The sequence below is a fragment of the Ovis canadensis genome, chromosome 9, assembly GCF_042477335.2.
Source record: "Ovis canadensis isolate MfBH-ARS-UI-01 breed Bighorn chromosome 9, ARS-UI_OviCan_v2, whole genome shotgun sequence".
NCBI classification, from domain to species: domain Eukaryota; kingdom Metazoa; phylum Chordata; class Mammalia; order Artiodactyla; family Bovidae; genus Ovis; species Ovis canadensis.
This window is the reverse complement of record NC_091253.1, coordinates 45,503,033-45,524,963: the sequence shown is the minus strand read 5'-3', so window position 1 is coordinate 45,524,963 and position 21,931 is coordinate 45,503,033. Positions and strand designations below refer to the sequence as shown.

The 21,931-nt window shown below is 41.8% G+C and overlaps 1 protein-coding gene across 1 annotated transcript in view; it reads right to left on the bottom strand.

Moving 5' to 3' along the window:
* Nucleotides 1–18,811: 18,811 nt before the first annotated feature.
* The window catches only part of RP1 (RP1 axonemal microtubule associated), a 140,435-nt gene continuing 137,315 nt past the window's right edge, over nucleotides 18,812–21,931 (bottom strand). The window contains exon 18 of the mRNA XM_069600019.1: nucleotides 18,812–20,040. Within this exon, the coding sequence (XP_069456120.1) occupies nucleotides 20,012–20,040 (29 nt within the window). The 3' untranslated portion in view covers nucleotides 18,812–20,011. The remainder of the gene's footprint in view (nucleotides 20,041–21,931) is intronic.

The window sequence follows — 21,931 nt, the reverse complement described above, 5'->3', positions numbered from 1 at the left end:
AGGGCCTAAGCATCTCGTTTCTCCAAAAACATAAAGGGATACTGTTGCCTTGGCACCGGCATTCTCAAGATCCCTGGTGACAACAGTCACCTTCAAATCTCCTTCTGCAAAGTAAAAAGGAAATCATATGAAATTGTGGAGGAAGGCCATACTGATGTTAGGAAATGAGGAATTCTACATAATAGTTCTGAAATGAATCATTTGTGAAATCAAGTGTTAAAATCATTGCTGATCATAGACTCCTTTTTAGAAGGTAGCACATGGAAAAGTTTTGGCATGATTATAGCATTTTAATGAGCTTCCTAGGTGGCTCAGGGGTAAAGAATCTACCTGCCAATGTGGGAGATGCAAGAAATGTAGCTTCAATCCCTGGGTAGGGAAGATCCCCTGGAGGAGGAAATGGCAATCCACTCCAGTATTCTTGCCAGGAGAATGCTATGGACAGAGGAGCCTGGCAGGCTACAGTCCATGGGGTCGCAAAGAGTCAGACACGACTGAGCAAGCATGCACAGCACAGCATAGCATTTTAATAACAAAGCAAATATGCAGTGGGCTTTTCAAGCCAAAAGATATTTTGGAGGGATTTAATACTAGGTGCTTGGCTGGAAGACTAAGGAGTGCCTAAATAGTTAGGCATCACTATCAAATCTTTGGGTGGGAATGGATGACAGACATACTGACAACTCAATTTGAAGCCTTTTCTACACTAGGAGTCACCCTCTCAAGCCAGGACTAGTGACACAGTTTGGAGATCCTAGCAGAATCATAGTGAGAATGCAGAAGATGAAAAACAAAGCCAAAAGAGCTCAAATGTTTTCAAGAAAGAATACTGGAGGCCCCTAAGGGTTGGAATGTTATTTGTAGGACCTAGCAAAGGAAACTGGGCTTGGGAGAGGGGGATGACAAGAAGGTGCATTTGCAATAGTGGGTGAGTGAGCTCCCTGCCCTCATGCCGGGAGCACAGGAGAACTGAGCAAGCCGAGCATGACAGAGAACATCTTTTTAAAAGATCTAAAAGCTTGTTCTGGGATTGCTTAGTTGGAAAGACAAACCGAAATGGTTTATTGGATCATTTTGTGCACTGTGGACAACTGCACCATCAACCCCGCAGCAGTGAAGCTCTCTGATGCCGAGCCCACACCAGGCAGTCAAGTGTAACAGAGGATGAGGTCCTGTCAGCTGGGAGTCTGTAACTCAGATCATCAACAACCATCCCAGCATCTCAGGGATGATTTAAAGACATCTTTGCTGCTATTTCCAAAAGCTCCATAAACACACCCCGCCTTGTGGATATTTTTCACATTTTCAAGATGGAATTAAGAGTCATCACCATTCTGGACACCTGAGTTATTAGCAACATCTTTGTTGTTATCTTTGATGACAAAGATAGAGTTTAAGCTTTGGTGTCAAAATACCAAGGAGTGCAGAAGTGAGAGAGGAGCCCTCGGCCCCATTTCTCCTGCAGCAAGTAGGCTCTGAGGAGCAGCACTTTATGTGGGAAAACAGAAAACATGTACATTTCAAACAGTAATTCCATTGAGGATCCTATCACGGTATTAATTCTTTCTATTTTTTTTAATGTGGGCTATTTTTAAAGTCTTTATTAAACTTGTCACTGTATTGCTTCTGTTTTGTTTTGCTTTTTTGGCCCTGAGGCATTGGGATCCTAGCTTTCTGATCAGGGATTGAACCCACACCTTGTGCATTGGAAGGCAGAGTCTTAAGCACTGGACCGCCAGGAAGTCTTGATATCAATTGTTATAGAAAGGTTTCCACCTAAGCTTTGATGAATAGTTCAAGAAGTTAAAGAACCCCTTCCTTATTTTTGTATCTTAACCACCTCATTCTCATCTCCTTTCTTGCCTCCTGGACCTGCCCTGTGTCTTAGCATCTTGCTTTCACAGGAGAAGGTCAGGGATGGGTGTGCACATTGGCTAGGACAACTTGTTTACTGAAATAGAGATAAAGAACAAGGAGCCACAGATTTATATAATTCTCTTGTGTTCTCCCCTTTTGGAATTAGCCTGTCACCAGGATGGGAGCTTTAAAGGGAGAGTTACTAGTGAAATGTCTAATATGGTGATTTTCGTTGATTTCAAAGTTTTCCTGGACTTGATTTTCTTTCCCACCACTGGACAAAAATATTTTCCAATATTTCCATAGTATACTTCTAAACTATGATTGCTTAACTTCTCTAAGAATGTCTCAGTAGCTAAAATACAAAATTGGAAATTTTGTAGAAAATAACTTAGAGGAACACTTTAAGTCTATATTGAAAAGTTCCACTGTCCTGAGAAAGTTTATTTTTATCAGATCTTAAAAAAAATGTTTATAGTTTTTGTGTTGCTTATACGTGTCACAGTTATAAGTTTTTTTCTGTAATTTGTGAAACTTTTTTCACCAAAAAAATAAAAGTAATCAAAATAACATGAGTTCAGATATTCTTTCTATACAAGTTTCTCTTTTCTTTTTTTTTTCTTATAGCTGCTATTTATTCAACCAAGGAATCATACCAATAAAATACTATCATCCGTTAACCCCTTTAGAAATCATTTCTGTTAACTCAGAGGAAGAAAGAGACTTTCATGTAATTGAAATCTAAATATTTATCTTATATTTACTAGTGTTATGAGAGGCTTTAAAAAATGCAATTGCCAATAATCTACCTCAGACTGTCCCATTTTATGCTTTTTCTCCCCTTAGACTTCAACCTTAAATTTGGGAGTGTACAAAATCCTACTACAGAAAAAAAGAAAATTTTCTTGGAGTCTACATCCTAGGAGGCTTATTTTTTTTCATGTTAAAAATATTTAGCAACAGGAGAAGTCACCATGATGAGAAGACCACATACTCACAACTAGAGAGAAGCTCTCCGCAAATAGAGAAAGCCCTTGTGCAGCAACGAAGACTCAGCATAACCAAAAGTAAGTAATTAAATAAAACCTTAAAAATAAATTTTTAAAGTGGTCTAGATATACTCTATGATCTCTCAGTCACCCACAATAAACTTAGATTTGTTGTCAATAAGAATATAAAGTTTAACAGGATCTTTTACTTTAACAATGAGAAGTAGATGTTCTGTTGTTTGGCATTCTTATGCAGCTAAAGGCAATAAGTAGAGATGCGACTGAACAAGGAAAACTTGAACCTCAGGATAGGATGCTATGTCAACATGTGGAATTTAGTAACACTTGCTACTTGCAATTTACCTTAATTCATGGACCTAACATTTCAGGTTGTTCTTTACAGCATTGGGCTTTACTTCCATCACTAGTCACATCCACACCTGGGCACTGTTTTTACTTTGGCTCTGTCTCTTCATTCTTTCTGGAGTTATTTCTCCATTCTTATTCAGTAGCATATTGGGCACCTACTAACCGGGGGAGTTCATCTTTCAGTGTCCTACCTCTTTGCCTTTTCTTGGGGTTCTCAAGGCAAGTATACTGAAGTGGTTTGCCATTCCCTTCTCCAATGGACCACATTTTGTCAGAACTCTCCACCATGGCCCATCCATCTTTGGTGGCCCTACACAGCATGGCTCATAGTTTCACTGAGTTAGACAAGGCTGGAACAACAGACTGGTTCCAAATTGGGAAAGGAGTACATCAAGACTGTATATTGTCATCCTGCTTATTTAACTTATATTCAGAATACATCATGTGAAATACCAGGCTGGATGAAGCACAAGCTGGAATCAAGATTACAGGGAGAAATATCAGTAACCTCAGATATGCACATGACACCACCCTTATGGCAGAAAGAGAAGAGGAATTGAAGAGTCTCTCGATGAAGTGAAAGAGGAGAGTAAAAAGCTGGCTTAAAACTCGACATTCAAAAGACTAAGGCAGGGGGGGAGGGAAAGATGGCGGAGGAATAGGACGGGAAGACCACTTTCTCTCTCACAAATTCCTCAAAAGAACATTTCAATGCCGAGCAAACTCCACAAAACAACTTCTGTAGGCTGGCAGAGGACATCAGGCAACCAGAAAAGCAGACCATTGTCTTCAAAAACAGGTAGGAAAAAATATAAAAGACGAGAAAGGAGACAAAGGAGGTGGGGAGGGAGCTCTGTCCCGGGAAGGGAAGCCCGTCCCGGGAAGGGAATTTTAAGAAGAGAGGTTTCCAAACACCAGGAAACACTCTCCCTGCCGAGTCAGTGGCGAGCCTTGGAAACACAGAGGGCAACATAACAGGAAGGAAAAATAGAGAAATAATTAAAACCAACAGATTACAAGCCCACCAGTAACTCCCCCAGCGGAAAAGCAGCACAGACGCCTGCATCCGCCATTGGGAAGTGGGGGCAGGGCAGGGACGCGCGGGAGGCGCGGGCTGCAGTGCTTTGCAAGAATCGGGCAGGAACGCCCCACGCGCAACCAGAACGATCTAACTTGGGCTAGCAAACCAGACTGTGGGATAGCTACCATGCGAAAAGCTCGAACATAAGACACCGCCAGGACCGAGCACAGAACAAAGGACGGAACGGAAAAAGCCAGCTGCAGACCATCCCCCGCCAGGGACAGGCAGCCAGAGCCATAAGGACTGGAAAGGGGCAATTGCAGACCCGGAGAGACTTTATGTACCTAACTGCAAGCAGGCTCCTTTGCTAAGACTTCTAGGGGTGCTGGACAGTCACAATCTGCCTCACGGGGGGTGCCAGCGGTCCACCCAGAAAGCTGAGCAGCAGCGGCAGAAAAGGTAACAAGCCGCGGCGATCGCGCTCGCCAAACTCCTGAGCTACTCGGACCTGGGAAGGGCACAAAGCGCAGTCCCAGCCGAATTTGAGCCTCTGAGGGCTGCCTGAGCGCCGAACCTGAGCGGCTTGGACCGGGGAAGTGCACGCAGCCTAGGGCCGGCCCCAGATGGTTCCTGGCTGAGCATCGTAGAGCCGGAGCGGTTTGTGCGCCGGGAGAAAGGACAGGTCAAGCGGGGCAGAGATACTGTGTACACACGACAGTGCTATTTGTTTGCAGCATCCCCCCTCCCCACAGCGCGACTGAACTAGTGAGCCTAAAAAACCAGCAAACAGAAGAAGGTAAACAGAGGGAACCACCTTGGAAGTGATCCCACATGGCCCATAACATCAGAGAAGGGCCAGATATATTTTTAATATTTTAAAAATCATTCCTTTTTTTTTTTTGCTTTTTTGTTTTTTTTTTCTTTTTTTTCTAACTTTTTTTTAATTGTTAAGTCTTCTATTTCTCCTCTAATTTTTATTTCTATAACCTATTATTACTATTTTTAAAAAAAAAAGACTTTTTTTTTAAGGCAAACACCATATATAGTCTTTGGATGGTTGTTGGTGGTTTTTTTGTTTTGTTTTGTTTGTTTGTTTGTTTGTTTTTTAATAATTCTTTTTTTTTCTTTCTTCCTTTTTCCTTCTGCTTTTCTTTAATACTGTATCTTTGAAAATCCAACCTCTACTCTAGATTTTTAATCTTTGCTCTTAGGTTTTTGTTGTCAATTTTGTACATTTAAAAACCCAAACTTCACTATCCAAGTTTACCTGAGAGCAAGATTACTGGCTTGACCACTCTCTCCTCCTCTGGACTCTCCTTTTTCTCCACCAGGTGGCCTCTGTCTCTTTTCTCCCCCATCTCTTCTCTATCCAACTCTGTGAATCTCTGTGTGTTCCAGACGGTGGAGAACACCTAAGGAACTGGTTACTGGCAGGATTTGTCTCTCTCCTACTCATTCCTCCTGGTCACCTCTGTCTACTTCCTCCCTCTCCTCTTCCCCGTATAACTCTGTAAATACCTCTGAGCAGTCCAGACTATAGAGCGCACATAAGGAAGTGACTACTGGCAAGCTTGCTCTCTCCTCTTTTGATCTCACCGCATCTCATTCCAGTTACCTCTAACTACCCCCTCCATCTTCTCTTCTCCTTGTAACTCAGTGAACCTCTCTGAGTGTCCCTCAATGTGGAGAAACTTTTCATCTTTAACCTAGATGTTTTATCATCTGTGCTGTATAGATGGAGAAGTCTAGAGGCTACTGTAAAAATAAAACTGAAAACCAGAAGCAGGAGGCTTAAATCCAACGCCTGAAAACATTAGAGAACTCTTGAATTCAGGGAACATTAAGCAATAGGAGCTCATCAAATGCCTTCATACCTACACCGAAACCAAGCTCCACCCAAGGGCCAACAAGTTCCAAAACAAGACATACCACGCAAATTCTCCAGCAACACAGGAACACTCCCCTGAGCTTCAATATACAGGCAGCTCAAAATTATCCCAAAACCTTTGATATCTCATAACCCATTACGGGTCACTCCACTGCACTCCAGAGAGAAGAAACCCAGCTCCACCCACCAAAACTCCAACACAAGCCTCCCTAACCAGGAAACCTTGACAAGCCACTGATAGAACCCCACCCAAAGTGAGGAAGCTCCATAATAAAGAGAACTCCACAAATTACCAGACTATAAAAAGGCCACCCCAAATGCAGCAATATAACCAAGATGAAGAAACAGAGGAATACTCAGCAGGTAAAGGAACAGGAGAGTTGCCCACCAAACCAAACAAAAGAGGAAGAAGTAGGGAATCTACCGGAGAAGGAATTCCGAATATTGATAGTGAAAATGATCCAAAATCTTGAAATCAAAATGGAATCACAGATAAATAGCCTAGAGACAAGGACTGAGAAGATGCAAGAAAGGTTTAACAAGGACCTAAAAGAAATAGAAAAGAGTCAAAATACAATGAATAACGCAATAAATGAGATCAGAAACACTCTGGAGGCAACAAATAGTAGAATAACGGAGGCAGAAGATAGGATTAGTGAAATAGAGGATAGAATGGTAGAAATAAATGAATCAGAGAGGAAACAAGAAAAACGAATTAAAAGAAACGAGGACAATCTCAGAGACCTCCAGGACAATATGAAACGCTCCAACATTCGAATTATAGGAGTCCCAGAAGAAGAAGACAAAAAGAAAGACCATGAGAAAATACTTGAGGAGATAATAGTTGAAAACTTCCCTAAAATGGGGAAGGAAATAATCACCCAAGTCCAAGAAACACAGAGAGTTCCAAATAGGATAAACCCAAGGCGAAACACCCCAAGACACATATTAATCAAATTAACAAAGATCAAACACAAAGAACAAATATTAAAAGCAGCAAGGGAAAAACAACAAATAACACACAAGGGGATTCCCATAAGGATAACAGCTGATCTTTCAATAGAAACTCTTCAGGCCAGGAGGGAATGGCAAGACATACTTAAAGTGATGAAAGACAATAACCTACAGCCCAGATTACTGTACCCAGCAAGGATCTCATTCAAATACGAAGGAGAAATCAAAAGCTTTACAGACAAGCAAAAGCTGAGAGAATTCAGCACCAACAAACTAGCTCTCCAACAAATTCTAAAGGATATCCTCTAGACAGGAAACATGAAAAGGGTGTATAAACCCGAACCCAAAACAATAAAGTAAATGGTAACGGGATCATACTTATCAATAATTACCTTAAACGTAAATGGGTTGAACGCCCCAACCAAAAGACAAAGACTGGCTGAATGGATACAAAAACAAGACCCCTCTATATGCTGCTTACAAGAGACCCACCTCAAAACAAGGGACACATACAGACCGAAAGTGAAGGGCTAGAAAAAGATATACCACGCAAATAGAGACCAAAAGAAAGCAGGAGTGGCAATACTCATATCCGATAAAATAGACTTTAAAACAAAGGCTGTGAAAAGAGACAAAGAAGGCCACTACATAATGATCAAAGGAACAATCCAAGAAGAAGATATAACAATTATAAATATATATGCACCCAATATAGGAGCACCACAATATGTAAGACAAATGCTAACAAGTATGAAAGGGGAAATCAACAATAACACAATAATAGTGGGAGACTTTAATACCCCACTCACACCTATGGACAGATCAACTAAACAGAAAATTAACAAAGAAACGCAAACTTTAAATGCTACATTAGATCGGTTAGACCTAATTGATATCTATAGGATATTTCACCCCAAAACAATGAATTTCACCTTTTTTTCAAGTGCTCATGGAACCTTCTCCAGGATAGATCACATCCTGGGCCATAAATCTAAACTTGATAAATTCAAAAAAATCGAAATCATTCCAAGCATCTTTTCTGACCATAATGCATTAAGATTAGATCTCAATTACAGGAGAAAAACTATTAAAAACTCCAACATATGGAGGATGAACAACACACTTCTGAATAACCAACAAATCACAGAAGAAATCAAAAAAGAAATCAAAATATGCATAGAAACTAATGAAAATGAAAACACAACAACCCAAAACCTGTGGGACACTATAAAAGCAGTGCTAAGAGGAAAGTTCATAGCAATACAGGCATACCTCAAGAAACAAGAAAAAAGTCAAATAAATAACCTAACTCTACAACTAAAGCAACTAGAAAAGGAAGAATTGGAGAACCCCAGAGTTAGTAGAAGGAAAGAAATCTTTAAAATTAGGGCAGAAATCAATGCAAAAGAAACAAAAGAGACCATAGCAAAAATCAACAAAGCCAAAAGCTGGTTCTTTGAAAGGATAAATAAAATTGACAAACCATTAGCCAGACTCATCAAGCAAAGAGAGAAAAATCAAATCAATAAAATTAGAAATGAAAATGGAGAGATCACAACAGACAACACAGAAATACAAAGGATCATAAGGGACTACTATCAGCAGTTGTATGCCAATAAAATGGACAACGTGGAAGAAATGGACAAATTCTTAGAAAAGTACAATTTTCCAAAACTGAACAAGACAGTATGGTACTGGCACAAAGACAGACATATAGATCAATGGAACAAAATAAGAAGCCCACGGAAAAATCCACACACATATGGACACCTTATCTTTGACAAAGGAGGCAAGAATATACAATGGAGTAAAGACAATCTCTTTAACAAGTGGTGCTGGGAAAACTGGTCAACCACTTGTAAAAGAATGAAACTAGATCACTTTCTAACACCGCACACAAAAATAAACTCAAAATGGATTAAAGATCTAAATGTAAGATCAGAAACTATAAAACTCCTAGAGGAGAACATAGGCAAAACACTCTCAGACATAAATCACAGCAGGATCCTCTATGATCCACCTCCCAGAATTCTGGAAATAAAAGCACAAATAAACAAATGGGATCTAATTAAAATTAAAAGCTTCTGCACAACAAAGGAAAATATAAGCAAGGTGAAAAGACAGCCTTCTGAATGGGAGAAAATAATAGCAAATGAAGCAACTGACAAACAACTAATCTCAAAAATATACAAGCAACTTCTGCAGCTCAATTCCAGAAAAATAAACGACCCAATCAAAAAATGGGCCAAAGAACTAAATAGACATTTCTCCAAAGAAGACATAAGGATGGCTAACAAACACATGAAAAGATGCTCAACATCACTCATTACCAGAGAAATGCAAATCAAAACCACAATGAGGTACCACTTCACACCAGTCAGAATGGCTGCGATCCAAAAATCTGCAAGCAATAAATGCTGGAGAGGGTGTGGAGAAAAGGGAACCCTCCTACACTGTTGGTGGGAATGCAAACTAGTACAGCCACTATGGAGAACAGTGTGGAGATTCCCTAAAAAATTGCAAATAGAACTGCCATATGACCCAGCAATCCCACTGCTGGGCATACACACCGAGGAAACCAGAATTGAAAGAGACACATGTACCCCAATGTTCATCACAGCACTGTTTATAATAGCCAGGACATGGAAACAACCTAGATGTCCATCAGCAGATGAATGGATAAGAAAGCTGTGGTACATATACACAATGGAGTATTACTCAGCCGTTAAAAAGAATTCATTTGAATCAGTTCTGATGAGATGGATGAAACTGGAGCCGATTATACAGAGTGAAGTAAGCCAGAAAGAAAAACACCAATACAGTATACTAACACATATATATGGAATTTGGGAAGATGGCAATGACGACCCTGTATGCAAGACAGCAAAAAAGACACAGATGTGTATAATGGACTTTTGGACTCAGAGGGAGAGGGAGAGGGTGGGATGATTTGGGAGAATGGCATTCTAACATGTATACTATCATGTAAGAATTGAATCGCTAGTCTATGTCTGACGCAGGATACAGCATGCTTGGGGCTGGTGCATGGGGATGACCCAGAGAGAGGTTATGGGGAGGGAGGTGGGAGGGGGGTTCATGTTTGGGAACACGTGTAAGAATTAAAGATTTTAAAATTTAAAAAATAAAAAACTAAAAAAAAAAAAAAAGACTGAGGCATCATGGCATCTGGTCCCATCACTTCATGGCAAATAGGGAAACAATGGAAACAGTGACAGACTTTATTTTGGGGGGCTCCAAAATCACTGCAGATGGTGACTTCAGCCATAAAATAAAAAGATGTTTGCTCCTTGGAAGAAAAGCTATGACCAACCTAGACAGCATATTAAAAAGTAGAGACATTACTTTGCCCTCAAAGGTCCACCTAATCAAAGCTATGGTTTTTCCAGTGGTCATGTATGGATGAGCGTTGGACTGTAAAGAAAACTGAGCACTGAAGAATTAACTGTGGTAGTGGAGAAAACTCTTGAGAATCCCTTGAACTGCAAGGAGATCAAACAAGTCAATCCTAAAGGAAGTCAGTCATGAATATTCATTGGAAGGACTGATGTTGAAGCTGAACCTCCAATACTTCAGCCACCTGATGCAAAGAGCTGACTCATTTGAAAAGACCCTGATGCTGGGAAAGATTGAAGGCAGGAGGAGAAGCAGACTACAGAGGATGAGGTGGTTTGATGGCATTACCGACTCAATGGACATGAGTTCGAGCAAGCTCTGGGAGCTGGTGATGGACAGGGAAGCCTGGTGTGCTGCAGTCCATGGGGTCACACAGAGTAGGACATGACTGAGCAACTGAACTGAACTGAATACTTGCTAATCAGCTAAGGATATTGTCTCCATATTACGTACAAGCCTTGTGATGGATGCTCAAAAGGCCCTAAGGGACTATGTGAGTCAAATTAATAAGTTATACTCCACAGAATTTATTTTGTTGTTGTTCAGGCACATCTGATTCTTTTTGACCCCATGGACTGCAGCATGTCAGGCTTCCTTGTCCTTCACCATCTCTTGGAATTTGTTCAAACTCATATCCGTTGAGTCAGTGATGCCATCCAACCATCTCATCCTCTATAGGTCTCACCTAATACCAGAGTACTCGTGATTCACCAGCAAACCACAAGCCAAGTGTTCTTCCTTTGACCAATACAACCCAAAAATGTCCTCTCCAACTGCATTAGGATGTGTGCTGGTTCAGATTGAACAGGTGAGTTATAAACAAGGCATGCAGAGCTATTACACCTCACTGATTTCCCAGCTCAATAGTTTCAATTATGCCCCAATCAAAAATCCCAGGAGTACTTACCATAGGCAGCCTGGACAAACCAGACTGTGCTGCTGCATGAGGCTGTATTACTTAGAGAAGTCCTCGCTGATGACTCCTGACACTTGCTCTTTTGCCATGTGACTGTGTACTGCTCTATAAAAAGGTGAAGTCTATCTCTGTCTCCCCTTGAGTCTGGGTTGTTGTTGTTTATTCACTAAGTTGTGTCTGACTCTTTGGACCCCATGGACTGTAGACTGCCAGACTCCTCTGTCCATGGGATTCCCCAGGCAAGAATACTGGAGTGGGCTGCCATTCCCTTCTCCAGGGGATCTCCCCTACCCAGGGATGGAAACTGCATCTCTGCATGGGCAGGCAGATTCTTTAATACTGAGCCACCAGACAAGACTTGAGGTTGGGTTGCCCTTGGTCAATATAGTGCAGCAAGAGTGACATTCTAGGACTTCCAAGTCTAAGACAGTCTGGGTCTATTAAAACACTCCTTTGGGGCCTGCAGGAGGTACACAGTGAGGCCACAGGTAGGTAGGTAACCCCAGGTAAGCACGCAGTCCCAGGAGTTGGCAGCATGGGTGAGTCACCGGGGAAGTCAGCTTGCTGCCCCTTCAGACACATGCCCTGCAGAACTTTTGGACTACAATCTCAGAAGAGGTTCGGAAGTTCACCTGGCTGAGCCATATGAACCTACTGAAAGGTGAAAAGTAACAGTAAATCTGTTTTGAGCCACTAAGCTTCGGGGTGGTTTCCTGCACACAGAAACCTGGAAGAGCTATTGAGAGCATCTCACAGACAGCAGCTCTCGAGTATCTGCTTATAAACACTATTTGTGTTGTTTTTTTTTTTTCCAGGAGGTCTGGTTGTTAGCATGGAGGCGAGGGGTTTGACTGGGCATCTCTTTCATTTTCCAGGTTAAGGGGAAAAAAGTAGATTGCAGGCCTGCTATTAACTTTTTCCTTTCCAAATTTTCTTACTAATTGGAGATGTATTTTCAGGAAGGCATCAGTGAGTTATTTTGGTGAACAAAGCTCCTGGAGCTGGTGGAGTTCAAGGCCCCTCCTCAGATCTGAGCCTTTCATCTTTTTACCTTTTTCTGTGCATTCTGTTACAGGGGTTCATGCACTTGACTTTGCGACTCAGAAAATTGCCCCTGTGGTGGAATATAGAAACATCTTTGTCTAGACACGTTAGCAGTTACTTGGCAACTATTCACTGAATGAATACTCAGAGAAAGGTGGGGAGGATGCATGTAAATTAAGCTCTTAGCAAGTACTTGTTTGTTCACATATTGAGAGGAAAAACTCTTCAAGCTGCCTGCCGTGGAGTCACACAAAGCACAGTAGAAACTGTGGGACCTGCATGCTAGGCCTGATGACACACACACGGCAGCACATGGTCCCCGAGCATCACAGGAAATGCGGTGAGCAGAACAAAACCCAGTGCGCCTGCGCGGATGCACCTCCACGGGCCTGGTTATGGTCCGCGGAAGGCGGGTCAGTCAACGAAGACAGGTGCTACCACGCAGGAGACGTGTGCAGAGCTACCTGGTGGAGGGCGGTGTCAAGTAGCAGGGATACAGGGAACTGCAGGCCCTAAAGTTGTCCAAATCTACCCTCTCCCAAAGCCCCACAGGAGGGTCGCCCAGACTCGAGTTGGTGAATCCAAGAATTCCTTCCACCCACAATCCCTTGGCTCCTTCAGAGAAGCCAGAATAAACCAGATTCTCTCCATTTTTACTTCCACGGCAGTGTTTTAACCTTACTTTCATAGATCGGCAGTCTGCCAGATGCTTAACTCAGCTCTGTTAAGGACATTGACACCCAAGCCTGCGGCAACTGCACAAAGTAGCTCCGGACGTCCAGGGCCCCCCTCAGAGGACCGCTTCTCTTTGCTCCACCCCGCAGCTGTCCATGGGGCACTTTCCACCTCCAGGCTCGGGCATGATGTCCCTCCTTCACCTTTTCTCCTCCCCCACCTGGTGAACATCTTTGACTCCGGGCTCAGCACAGAGGTCGCCCCCTCTGAGGGGCATTTCCAGACCCCCTTGCCTGTCACTAGAATGAACCTTCTCCCTCTGCCTCTCCTGGACTCGGGGCACACTTCAGCCCTTAGACGTGTAAATAAAGCTGCCTCTCTGGGCCTCTCGACCCCTGAAAGGCACAGTTTTATCTTAAATGACCCTGTGTACCCAAATCTAGTACAACACATGGCACAGATCAGCCTCTAATGGAAAAAAAAAGTGAAAGATTCATACATTTGGGTATCCATTAAGAAGTATTTTGAAAAGTAAAGAACTCATAGATGAGGAAGGACATTCAAGGTATTAACTAAGAATGCTTCAGCAGCATATAATAATATTTCTCAATTAACAAAGAACAAGTCTTTCTGATGATATGTCATTAGTGTTTTTTGTACAAAGGACAAGGACATTGTTATTTACCTCATAATTGGTCTTGTTGTTAGCACAAAGATAATAGAAACAATTCTGACCTTGTATGACCTGAATTTTGAAGGGTGTGTAAATATATTTCAATGAGATTGGCAGAGATACTGTAAACAAGACAAATTATTACTTTATTCTAATTTTGATTAATTTTATCTCCAAATAATTCTATGCATACAAGCTCACAAGTCCTTCAAAATACAACCTCATAAGAGGATCATGAGGGTTTTTTTTGAAATTTTAAAGTACTTTACAAATATTTTTATTCTTCCAAGAGACAAATATCATTAATCCTATTATACACGTAGAGCAATAGAGAAATTCCATGCTGACTAGCACAGGAGTTCAGATAAATTTGATTCTGAATTAGAAACAGTTATGCTTCCTAGAATAAAATGGTTTCAAACAATGCTTCGTTTTCTCCACTTTAAGTCCGGAAAACAACCAGAGAACACTATCAGCAAGGAATCTATCATGCATTTCATACTGATATTGGTTTGGTGTGTACCTTTTGTCATTTGTCTGCTTCTGCTCGCTGTGTATTGCTGTGGTGAAGGGCACCCTGGTTCAGACAACCCTGGAGGCAAGGGACCGCTGTGCAGCCCACTTCAGCTCCAGCCCCACTGCTGGTCCAGAGGGGCTGCTGCCAGATGCTCTAGACCCATGATGCATCTCATCACCAGGGAAAGGAGAGTTTGAAAATGAGCATCTAGGACTTCCCTGGTAGTCCAGTGGTTAATAACCCACCTGCCAATACAAGGATATAGTTTTGATTCCTGGTCTGGGAAGATTCCACATGCCATGAGGCAACGAAGCTCAAGGGCCACAACTACTGAGCTGACGCTCTAGAGCCCAAGCTCTTCAACAAGGGAGTAGCCCCTATTCACTGCAACTAGAGAAAGCCCACATACAGAACTAAACACCCAGCACAGCCACAAATAAATAAAGACCATTTAAAAAAAGAATGATTTTAAAAAAGAGCATTTACTGGGTATATAAGATGCATCAGGGTCTATGTAGGTGCTCTATGGATATGATTTGACCTAATCCTCACAAGACCCCATCATTTCTATTATCATCTCCATTTTATAAGAAAGAACCAGGCACAGAGAAACATAGATTTCCCCAAGCCATGCAGGAGGTAACTGGTGTCATCAAGCTGTAGAATCTGCACTATTAACCAAGATGCTCAGCAGCTCCTCTGTGTGCCAGACCTGTTACAGGTCCCTGTTCAGGAGGGAAAACTGTTCTCTGGTGCAGCTGAACGTGAGTCCCTCTCTGAGTGTATTCAGCTCCACCTCACAACTGGGTCACTGGCAGGTAAGACGGCATCACAGGTAAACGCATGCTTCTGTCAGGTGCCCAGGTTTCTTGTGACCAACCTCAGCCTGGATTCCAGCTTCTCATCAGTGGCATTTCTGCCTCATCAGAACAGGCTCCTCTGTCCATGGGATTTCCAAGGCAAGAATACTGGAGTGGGTTGCCATGCCCTTTCCCAGGGGATCTTCCCAACACAGGGATCAAACCTGCATCTCCTGTGATGGCAGGTGGGTTCTTTACGACTGAGCCACCTGGGAACCATAACACCACTAGATTCCAAATAAATTGCAAAGACAGAAATGAATACACAAAAAGCTCAAAACCCCAAACTTTTTAGTACCTTATTTCATTCCCAAGAAAGTTAAGGGAAAAAATCCCCTAATTCCAGATAATAGTAACAATAAAAGGAGTCATCAGCAGAAACCGAGTGATGAGCAGTCATGCTCAAGACAGCTGAGTTGTTTGGGGGTGCCAACACCCCTGGGCTAAGTGTTGGGCTCCCAAGGAGTGGGAGCCAGGCTTGAGACTTTTGGAAATGAGGGCAAAGGGGCTGTACCCTCAGTGAAATGTTGGCCAGCAAATAACTGTCAGCAAAGGAAGCTCAGCGGAAACACGATTTATGTCTATGAAAGTTCTAGGTGGAAAGAGATTACTACAGATAATAACAGCAAAAATAATCATCTTTTCCAACAGTTAAAAACATCCTTTCACTCAGGTCTGAAATAAGGCTGAAAGCTAAAGATCCAAAAATATGGCCTAATAAGTTAGAAAAATAATATAACAAAATAAATCCAAAGATACAGATGATATATGCACACATAAACACACACATTCTTAGTGTCTAGGGGATGTCAGAAAAAGTTTCATTAAACAAGAACAGTACAGACTATGGAGTCAAATCATTTGGATTCAAATCCTAAATTTGCTACTTGCCATCTGTGTGACTTTAGGCAAGTTAAAAACAAAAAAACACTTCTCTGTCCTTTAGCTTCATCACCTGTAAAATGGAACAGTGATACCATGACTCCCATGCGTTATCGTGAGGATTACGTAAATGTAGATTGACTCGCATAGCCCCCGCACAGCACATCCTACATGTGTTCACTACTAATGCTACCTTTACTGCTTCTCCGCATTGCACCAGAGACCTAGATAGCATGTTAGGGCAAGAAAAGGTGATGACTATTCACACATGATATGGCTGTTTTTTTCAGATCATTCAATAGTATCTTGAGAAGACTTATTAGAAATAGAATTATTAATAATTTAAATATATTTATGAGCTTCTCTTCCAAGGAGTAAGTGTCTTTTAATTTCCTGGCTGCAATCACCATCTGCAGTGATTTTGGAGCCCCCCAAAAATAAAGTCTGACACTGTTTCCACTGTTTCCCCATCTATTTGCCATGAAGTGATGGGACCAGATGCCATGATCTTTGTTTTCTGAATGTTGAGCTTTAAGCCAACTTTTTCACTCTCCTCTTTCACTTTCATCAAAAGGCTTTTTAGTTCCTCTTCACTTTCTGCCATAAGGATGGTATCCTCTGCATATCTGAGGTTATTGACATTTCTCCCGGCAATCTTGATGCTTACTCCTTGGAAGGAAAGTTATGATGAACCTAGGTAGCATATTCAAAAGCAGAGACATTACTTTGTAAACAAAGGTCTGTCTAGTCAAGGCTATGGTTTTTCCAGTGGTCATGTATGAATGTGAGAGTTGGACTGTGAAGAAAGCTGAGCACCGAAGAATTGATGCTTTTGAACTGTGGTGTTGGAGAAGACTCTTGAGAGTCCCTTGGACTGCAAGGAGATCCAACCAGTCCATCCTAAAGGAAACCAGTCTGGGTGTTCTTTGGAAGGACTGATGCTAAGCTGAAAGTCCAATACTTTGGCCAACTCATGCAACTGGGGGCAGGAGGAGAAGGGGCCGACAGAGGATGAGATGGCTGGATGGCATCACCGACTCGATGGACATGAGTTTGAATGAACTCCGGGATTTGGTGATGGACAGGGAGGCCTGGCGTGCTGCGATTCATGGGGTTGCAAAGAGATAGACACGACTGAGTGACTGAACTGAACTGAACTGAACTGAACTGAACTGATGAGCTTCCCTGGTGGTTCAGCTGGTAAAGACACTGCCTGCAATGCAGGAAACACGGGTTTGATCCCTGGGTTGGGAAGATCCCCTGGAAGAGGAAATGGCAACCCACTCCAGCATTCTTGCCTGGAGAATCCCCTGGATAGAGGAGCCTGGCAGGCTACAGCCCATGGGTTCACAAAGAGTCGGACACAATTTAGTGACTAGACCATCACCACCAAATGTATTTATTATTACAGAATAGATATAAATGTATTGGCATTAACAAGAGGGTTTAGTATAGTCGTTAGCTATAAGAGGTACCCAGAAGGCATTGACAAGTTGGAAAAGTCAATCCAGCAAAGTACATTAAAGACATTATCTCATGACCTAGTCCAGTCTAATTCAGAAACGCAATTTTACCATGGCAACGATTTCACCTATAGAATTATAAATATTTACATTTATAAGCTGTCTAGGCTTGGGAGACAAGTCTTTAGGTAATTGCGGGAGTTTACTAAATGTGGCACAGAGTTACTGATGGTACATCATCATATTTATTATTAATCACCCCAAAATGAACTTAACTCAGCTGATCCCTCCTTTTACTTTCCTGCTACCATCACACTGAGATAGCTTCTTGGTCTACTTTCTTCCTACTGCAGCAGCATAAAAAGGCATGAATTACATAAATGTGCCTCGTATGCTTTCAAAATCTAAGACTCAGTGTTGAGTTTGCTCCTCAACACTTAACCACAATGTAGCCCTGCCTTGTCAGATTAGGCTACTTAACTTCTCAAGGTCTTTTCACACCATAAATTAGCTTATTCATGTAACTCTAAGTCTATTAATGAATTTCTAAGAATTATATTGAAATGGAGCAGGGACCCCACTTTTGGTAACCCAAGGCATATTAAAGATCAAATTCCTTAATATTCTTCAGAATTTAAAAGTGAAATAAAATAAAAGAGGATCATTCACAAATAATTAAGGTGTATCACAAACTAAGGCCTGTGATTAATCCACATTTGTGCTATAAAAAAACAAAGACATTATAATGAGGCCAGAAGAATGTTTATTCTGTTTAGAAACCACTGAAATAATAACCAAAAAAATCTTACAATAGTTTATTTTAATCAAAATTACACTGATAAACTCTATCTACCAAACTCCTAGGTAACCACTACTACTATATAATGTAACTTCACTCTATTTGGTATCACTTATATTGATACTTTGGACACCTGATGCGAAGAGTCAACACAGTGGAAAAGATACTGATGTTGAGAAAGATTGAGGGCAAGAGGAGAAGCAGGCAGCAGGGGATGAGATGGTTAGAGTGCATCACCAAATCAATGGACATGAGTTTGAGCGCACTCTAGGAGATGGTGGAGGACAGAGGAGTCTGGCATGTTGTAGTCCATGGGGTCACAAAGAGTCAGACATGACTTAGGGACTGAACAATAACAACAATATTGGTTATATGGCTATTATTAACAAAAGAATTCCAACATTTTCATCCTTAATTGGGGTCTTCAACTTAAAATTATTAGCTTTTATTATTCTTATATGCCTTGCCAAGTTCTGGAATTAATGGATAATTTTTTCACTTAGAATGTCATTCCAAGCTTTATTATTTAAAGGTTTATTGTAAGACACAAACCTTTTAAGAGTCCTTAAGATTACTAAGAGATTTCAGTACATTAGTAAAATTCTGTTTATATTAATACACATACAGCCTTTCCTCTATAAATAACTAAAAAACAAAAAGTAAAATATAAGCCAAAATGCAGTTTCTAATATTAATAAAGACAAGTGCTAACTATCAGCTTGAATGTGATGTCTTCTTCTCAGTAGCAATCCTGGTCAATATAGGATTTCATGAATACAACACTGTCAGCATTAAACCCTGCCTAGTTTCAAATTATCATACACAGTACAAACACTTTTGAAAACATAGAGGTTTGATGACTTGACATGCATATTAAGGAATCTGTATTTACCAATTCCACTTGAATCAGCTTTAAAATGTAAGCATATTAATAACAATCACAGGTTGATTTGAAGAAGCTCTAATAGACAAAGCTAAACTCAAAAGACTTAAAAATAAAACTGAGAAATCAGTATGCAAAGTTAGTGGTAAAAAAAAAGAGTATAATCAATAGAAATTAACCCTTTGAAAAATAATTATTTTTCCCATACATTTATATTATTGAAGAGAAAAAGCATCTGTGGCTAAAGTAGCTTTTGTTAGTTTCTTTATAAATCAGACCATGATTTAATACCTGTTTCTGCAATCATTTTAAGTGTTTTTTAGTCAATAGTTTAAACTCAGTTAGAATATACTAAAAATTGTTTGAGGTAGGTAATCTTGGAACAGAAATAAATTATTTCCAGATGATTAAATAGACAAAAAGTGGCAACAGCATTTGCCATTTGTTTTTTGTATTTTAGGTTGATGATTTATTTGCATTTCTGCAAAAATAAAAGTGAAGTGCAGTTAATAATAGATCTGTTGATGATATTACAAGTGACAGGAAAAAAAGTGTGACTTTAACTCTTAAATGGAAGCAAATCCTTGGGTTGATTGTTAACTCACAGGAGAGCCTGTGCATTGCCCAGACACACCTTACACACTCTTCTGTGTATAATCTGATGTGAAACGTAAGCTGTGGAAGGGAATGCTCTGGGGACACCTGGGAGTGTCCTTGATGTCTGTTGTACGAAAGTCAGCTTGTACTTTATTCTACTGCAGTTGTCATTGATCCTCACCTTGAAGACCAAGTCAATCTCTGCATGGATTATGCCCTGAGACATAAATGGAAACCATCTGAGGGAAAGAAAAAAGAGAGAGCAGAAAGGAGATAAAATTAATATTTTTTCTCTATGTTTACAATGAGTTTGTTTCTGCATTGATGTTGAATGTTAAAAGGTAACTATAGAAAGAGCTTTTTATAAAGTCAAGCACAGTTCAATCTACCATTTACTCATACCCGTGGGAAATGACACCATCACTGTGGCTTGAAGAATAAAGCACCGCTAGACTTGCGACTCAGTCCTGCCCACCGCCCCCCACCATCACTGCTCAGGATGGGCTGTGACGGGGCCAAAAGCTGCCAAAAACCCTGAGCCTGATGCCCGGCGGGGCCAGAGGGTGACTGCCCTGTGGTCCAAGGGAATCTGGCACAGAAAGGTAGGTGCCACCATTTCATTACATCCTGAGGATGGGCCTCTGTCTTGCTTTCATGTGGCTTCCTTTAGTAGCTTTCCCTCAGCATCTCCAAAAAGAATCACATTACCTTAAAATTCAGGGCTAATATCCCCCCTTGGGAAATGTGCCTGTGGGGAGTCGAGCTGGTCCTGGCCACGTCCCTCTAAACCAGCCCAGCCTCCGAGTTAGAAACAGCTTGTGCAGAAGAAGGCTAGGCTCAGAGACCTAGTAGTAGTAGTTTCACCACTTCCTGGCCTTGTGAGCTCAGTTTCCTTGACTAGATCACCTGCCTCAAGGTGTGGGGAGGCGGAAACACTGATGTCTTACCAAGCGGTACATAAATGTTACTACTATCCCGTAAGAACCACTGTTACAATTATGCCACGCTCCTTCCATCCATCCTCCCTGGCAGTAGACCCTCAGAAAGAGTCTTCTATGTGCTAGGCTCCTTGCTGAGTGCTGCAGATACAAGAAGGACAGGAGTGATGGGGCACCTGAGCTGAAGGGGTTTCTGGTGTCAAAGAAGAAACCAATGTGCAAAGGTGTAACTGTGCAGTCACATGTGATGTGAGAGATGCTTACAAGTGTTACAGGAGCCAGAGGGGAGACTGACTGTCTCTGAGTGGCCAGAATTGGCAAGTTCAGAGAATGAAGAACAAAAACCTTTTAGCAAAGAGGTGCTGACTGGGCTGACTGTTGGTCAGTGAGCAGATGCCTGATGGACAGCAAGAGGTTGGGATGGCACCACGGGGAGACAGAGCGGTAGTGGCCGAGATATACAGAGCAGATGCCACAGGGCTGGGGCACAGGGTGCTACTGGGAAACACATGGCGGGGTGGACAGGGGGTGCTCTGTCGGGGGAGTCACTAAGTTAGGGTCGGGGAGTTCTGGGATCTGAGAATGCTTAGGAATTCAGAGGCCAGGCTGTGGGACTGACTTCACCAGAGTGGCCTTGAAATCACTGGAGGATGCTAACAGGTGGGGCTGAAGAGGACCTGTGGACACACACCTGCTGCCCAGCTGTGAGTACCGCTCCTCTCTGCACCTTCAAAGGCAGGGAGAAACCTCTTTTCTTCTGACCCTCAACTCAAGGCATTCTTTCTCTTCCTCCTCTAGAGTCTAACAACGTATCATTTACTTTATGCATTTATTGAGCCTTTAGTTACGCTATCTTTCTTGTTTTGGTTTATGTATCCATCCAGTATTCTTGCTTGGAGAATCCCATGGACAGAGGAGCCTGGGGGAGGGCTACAGTCTGGGGGGTTGCAAAGAGTTGGACATGACCAAGCATGCACAGTGGCATCAGAAAGAATCCATCCTTGCAGCCAGATGACAGTCTCCACAGCTTCCTTCATAGGCCAGGACCAGGCCAGCTTCATGTGCACTGGAATTCTACCTGGAGTCAGACCGCCTGGTTCCCACACTGACATGTGAACCACGTTCTTGACCTCTAAGCCTCAGTTTCCCCATTTGTAAATTATACATAATGATCATACCTACTCCATTAAGG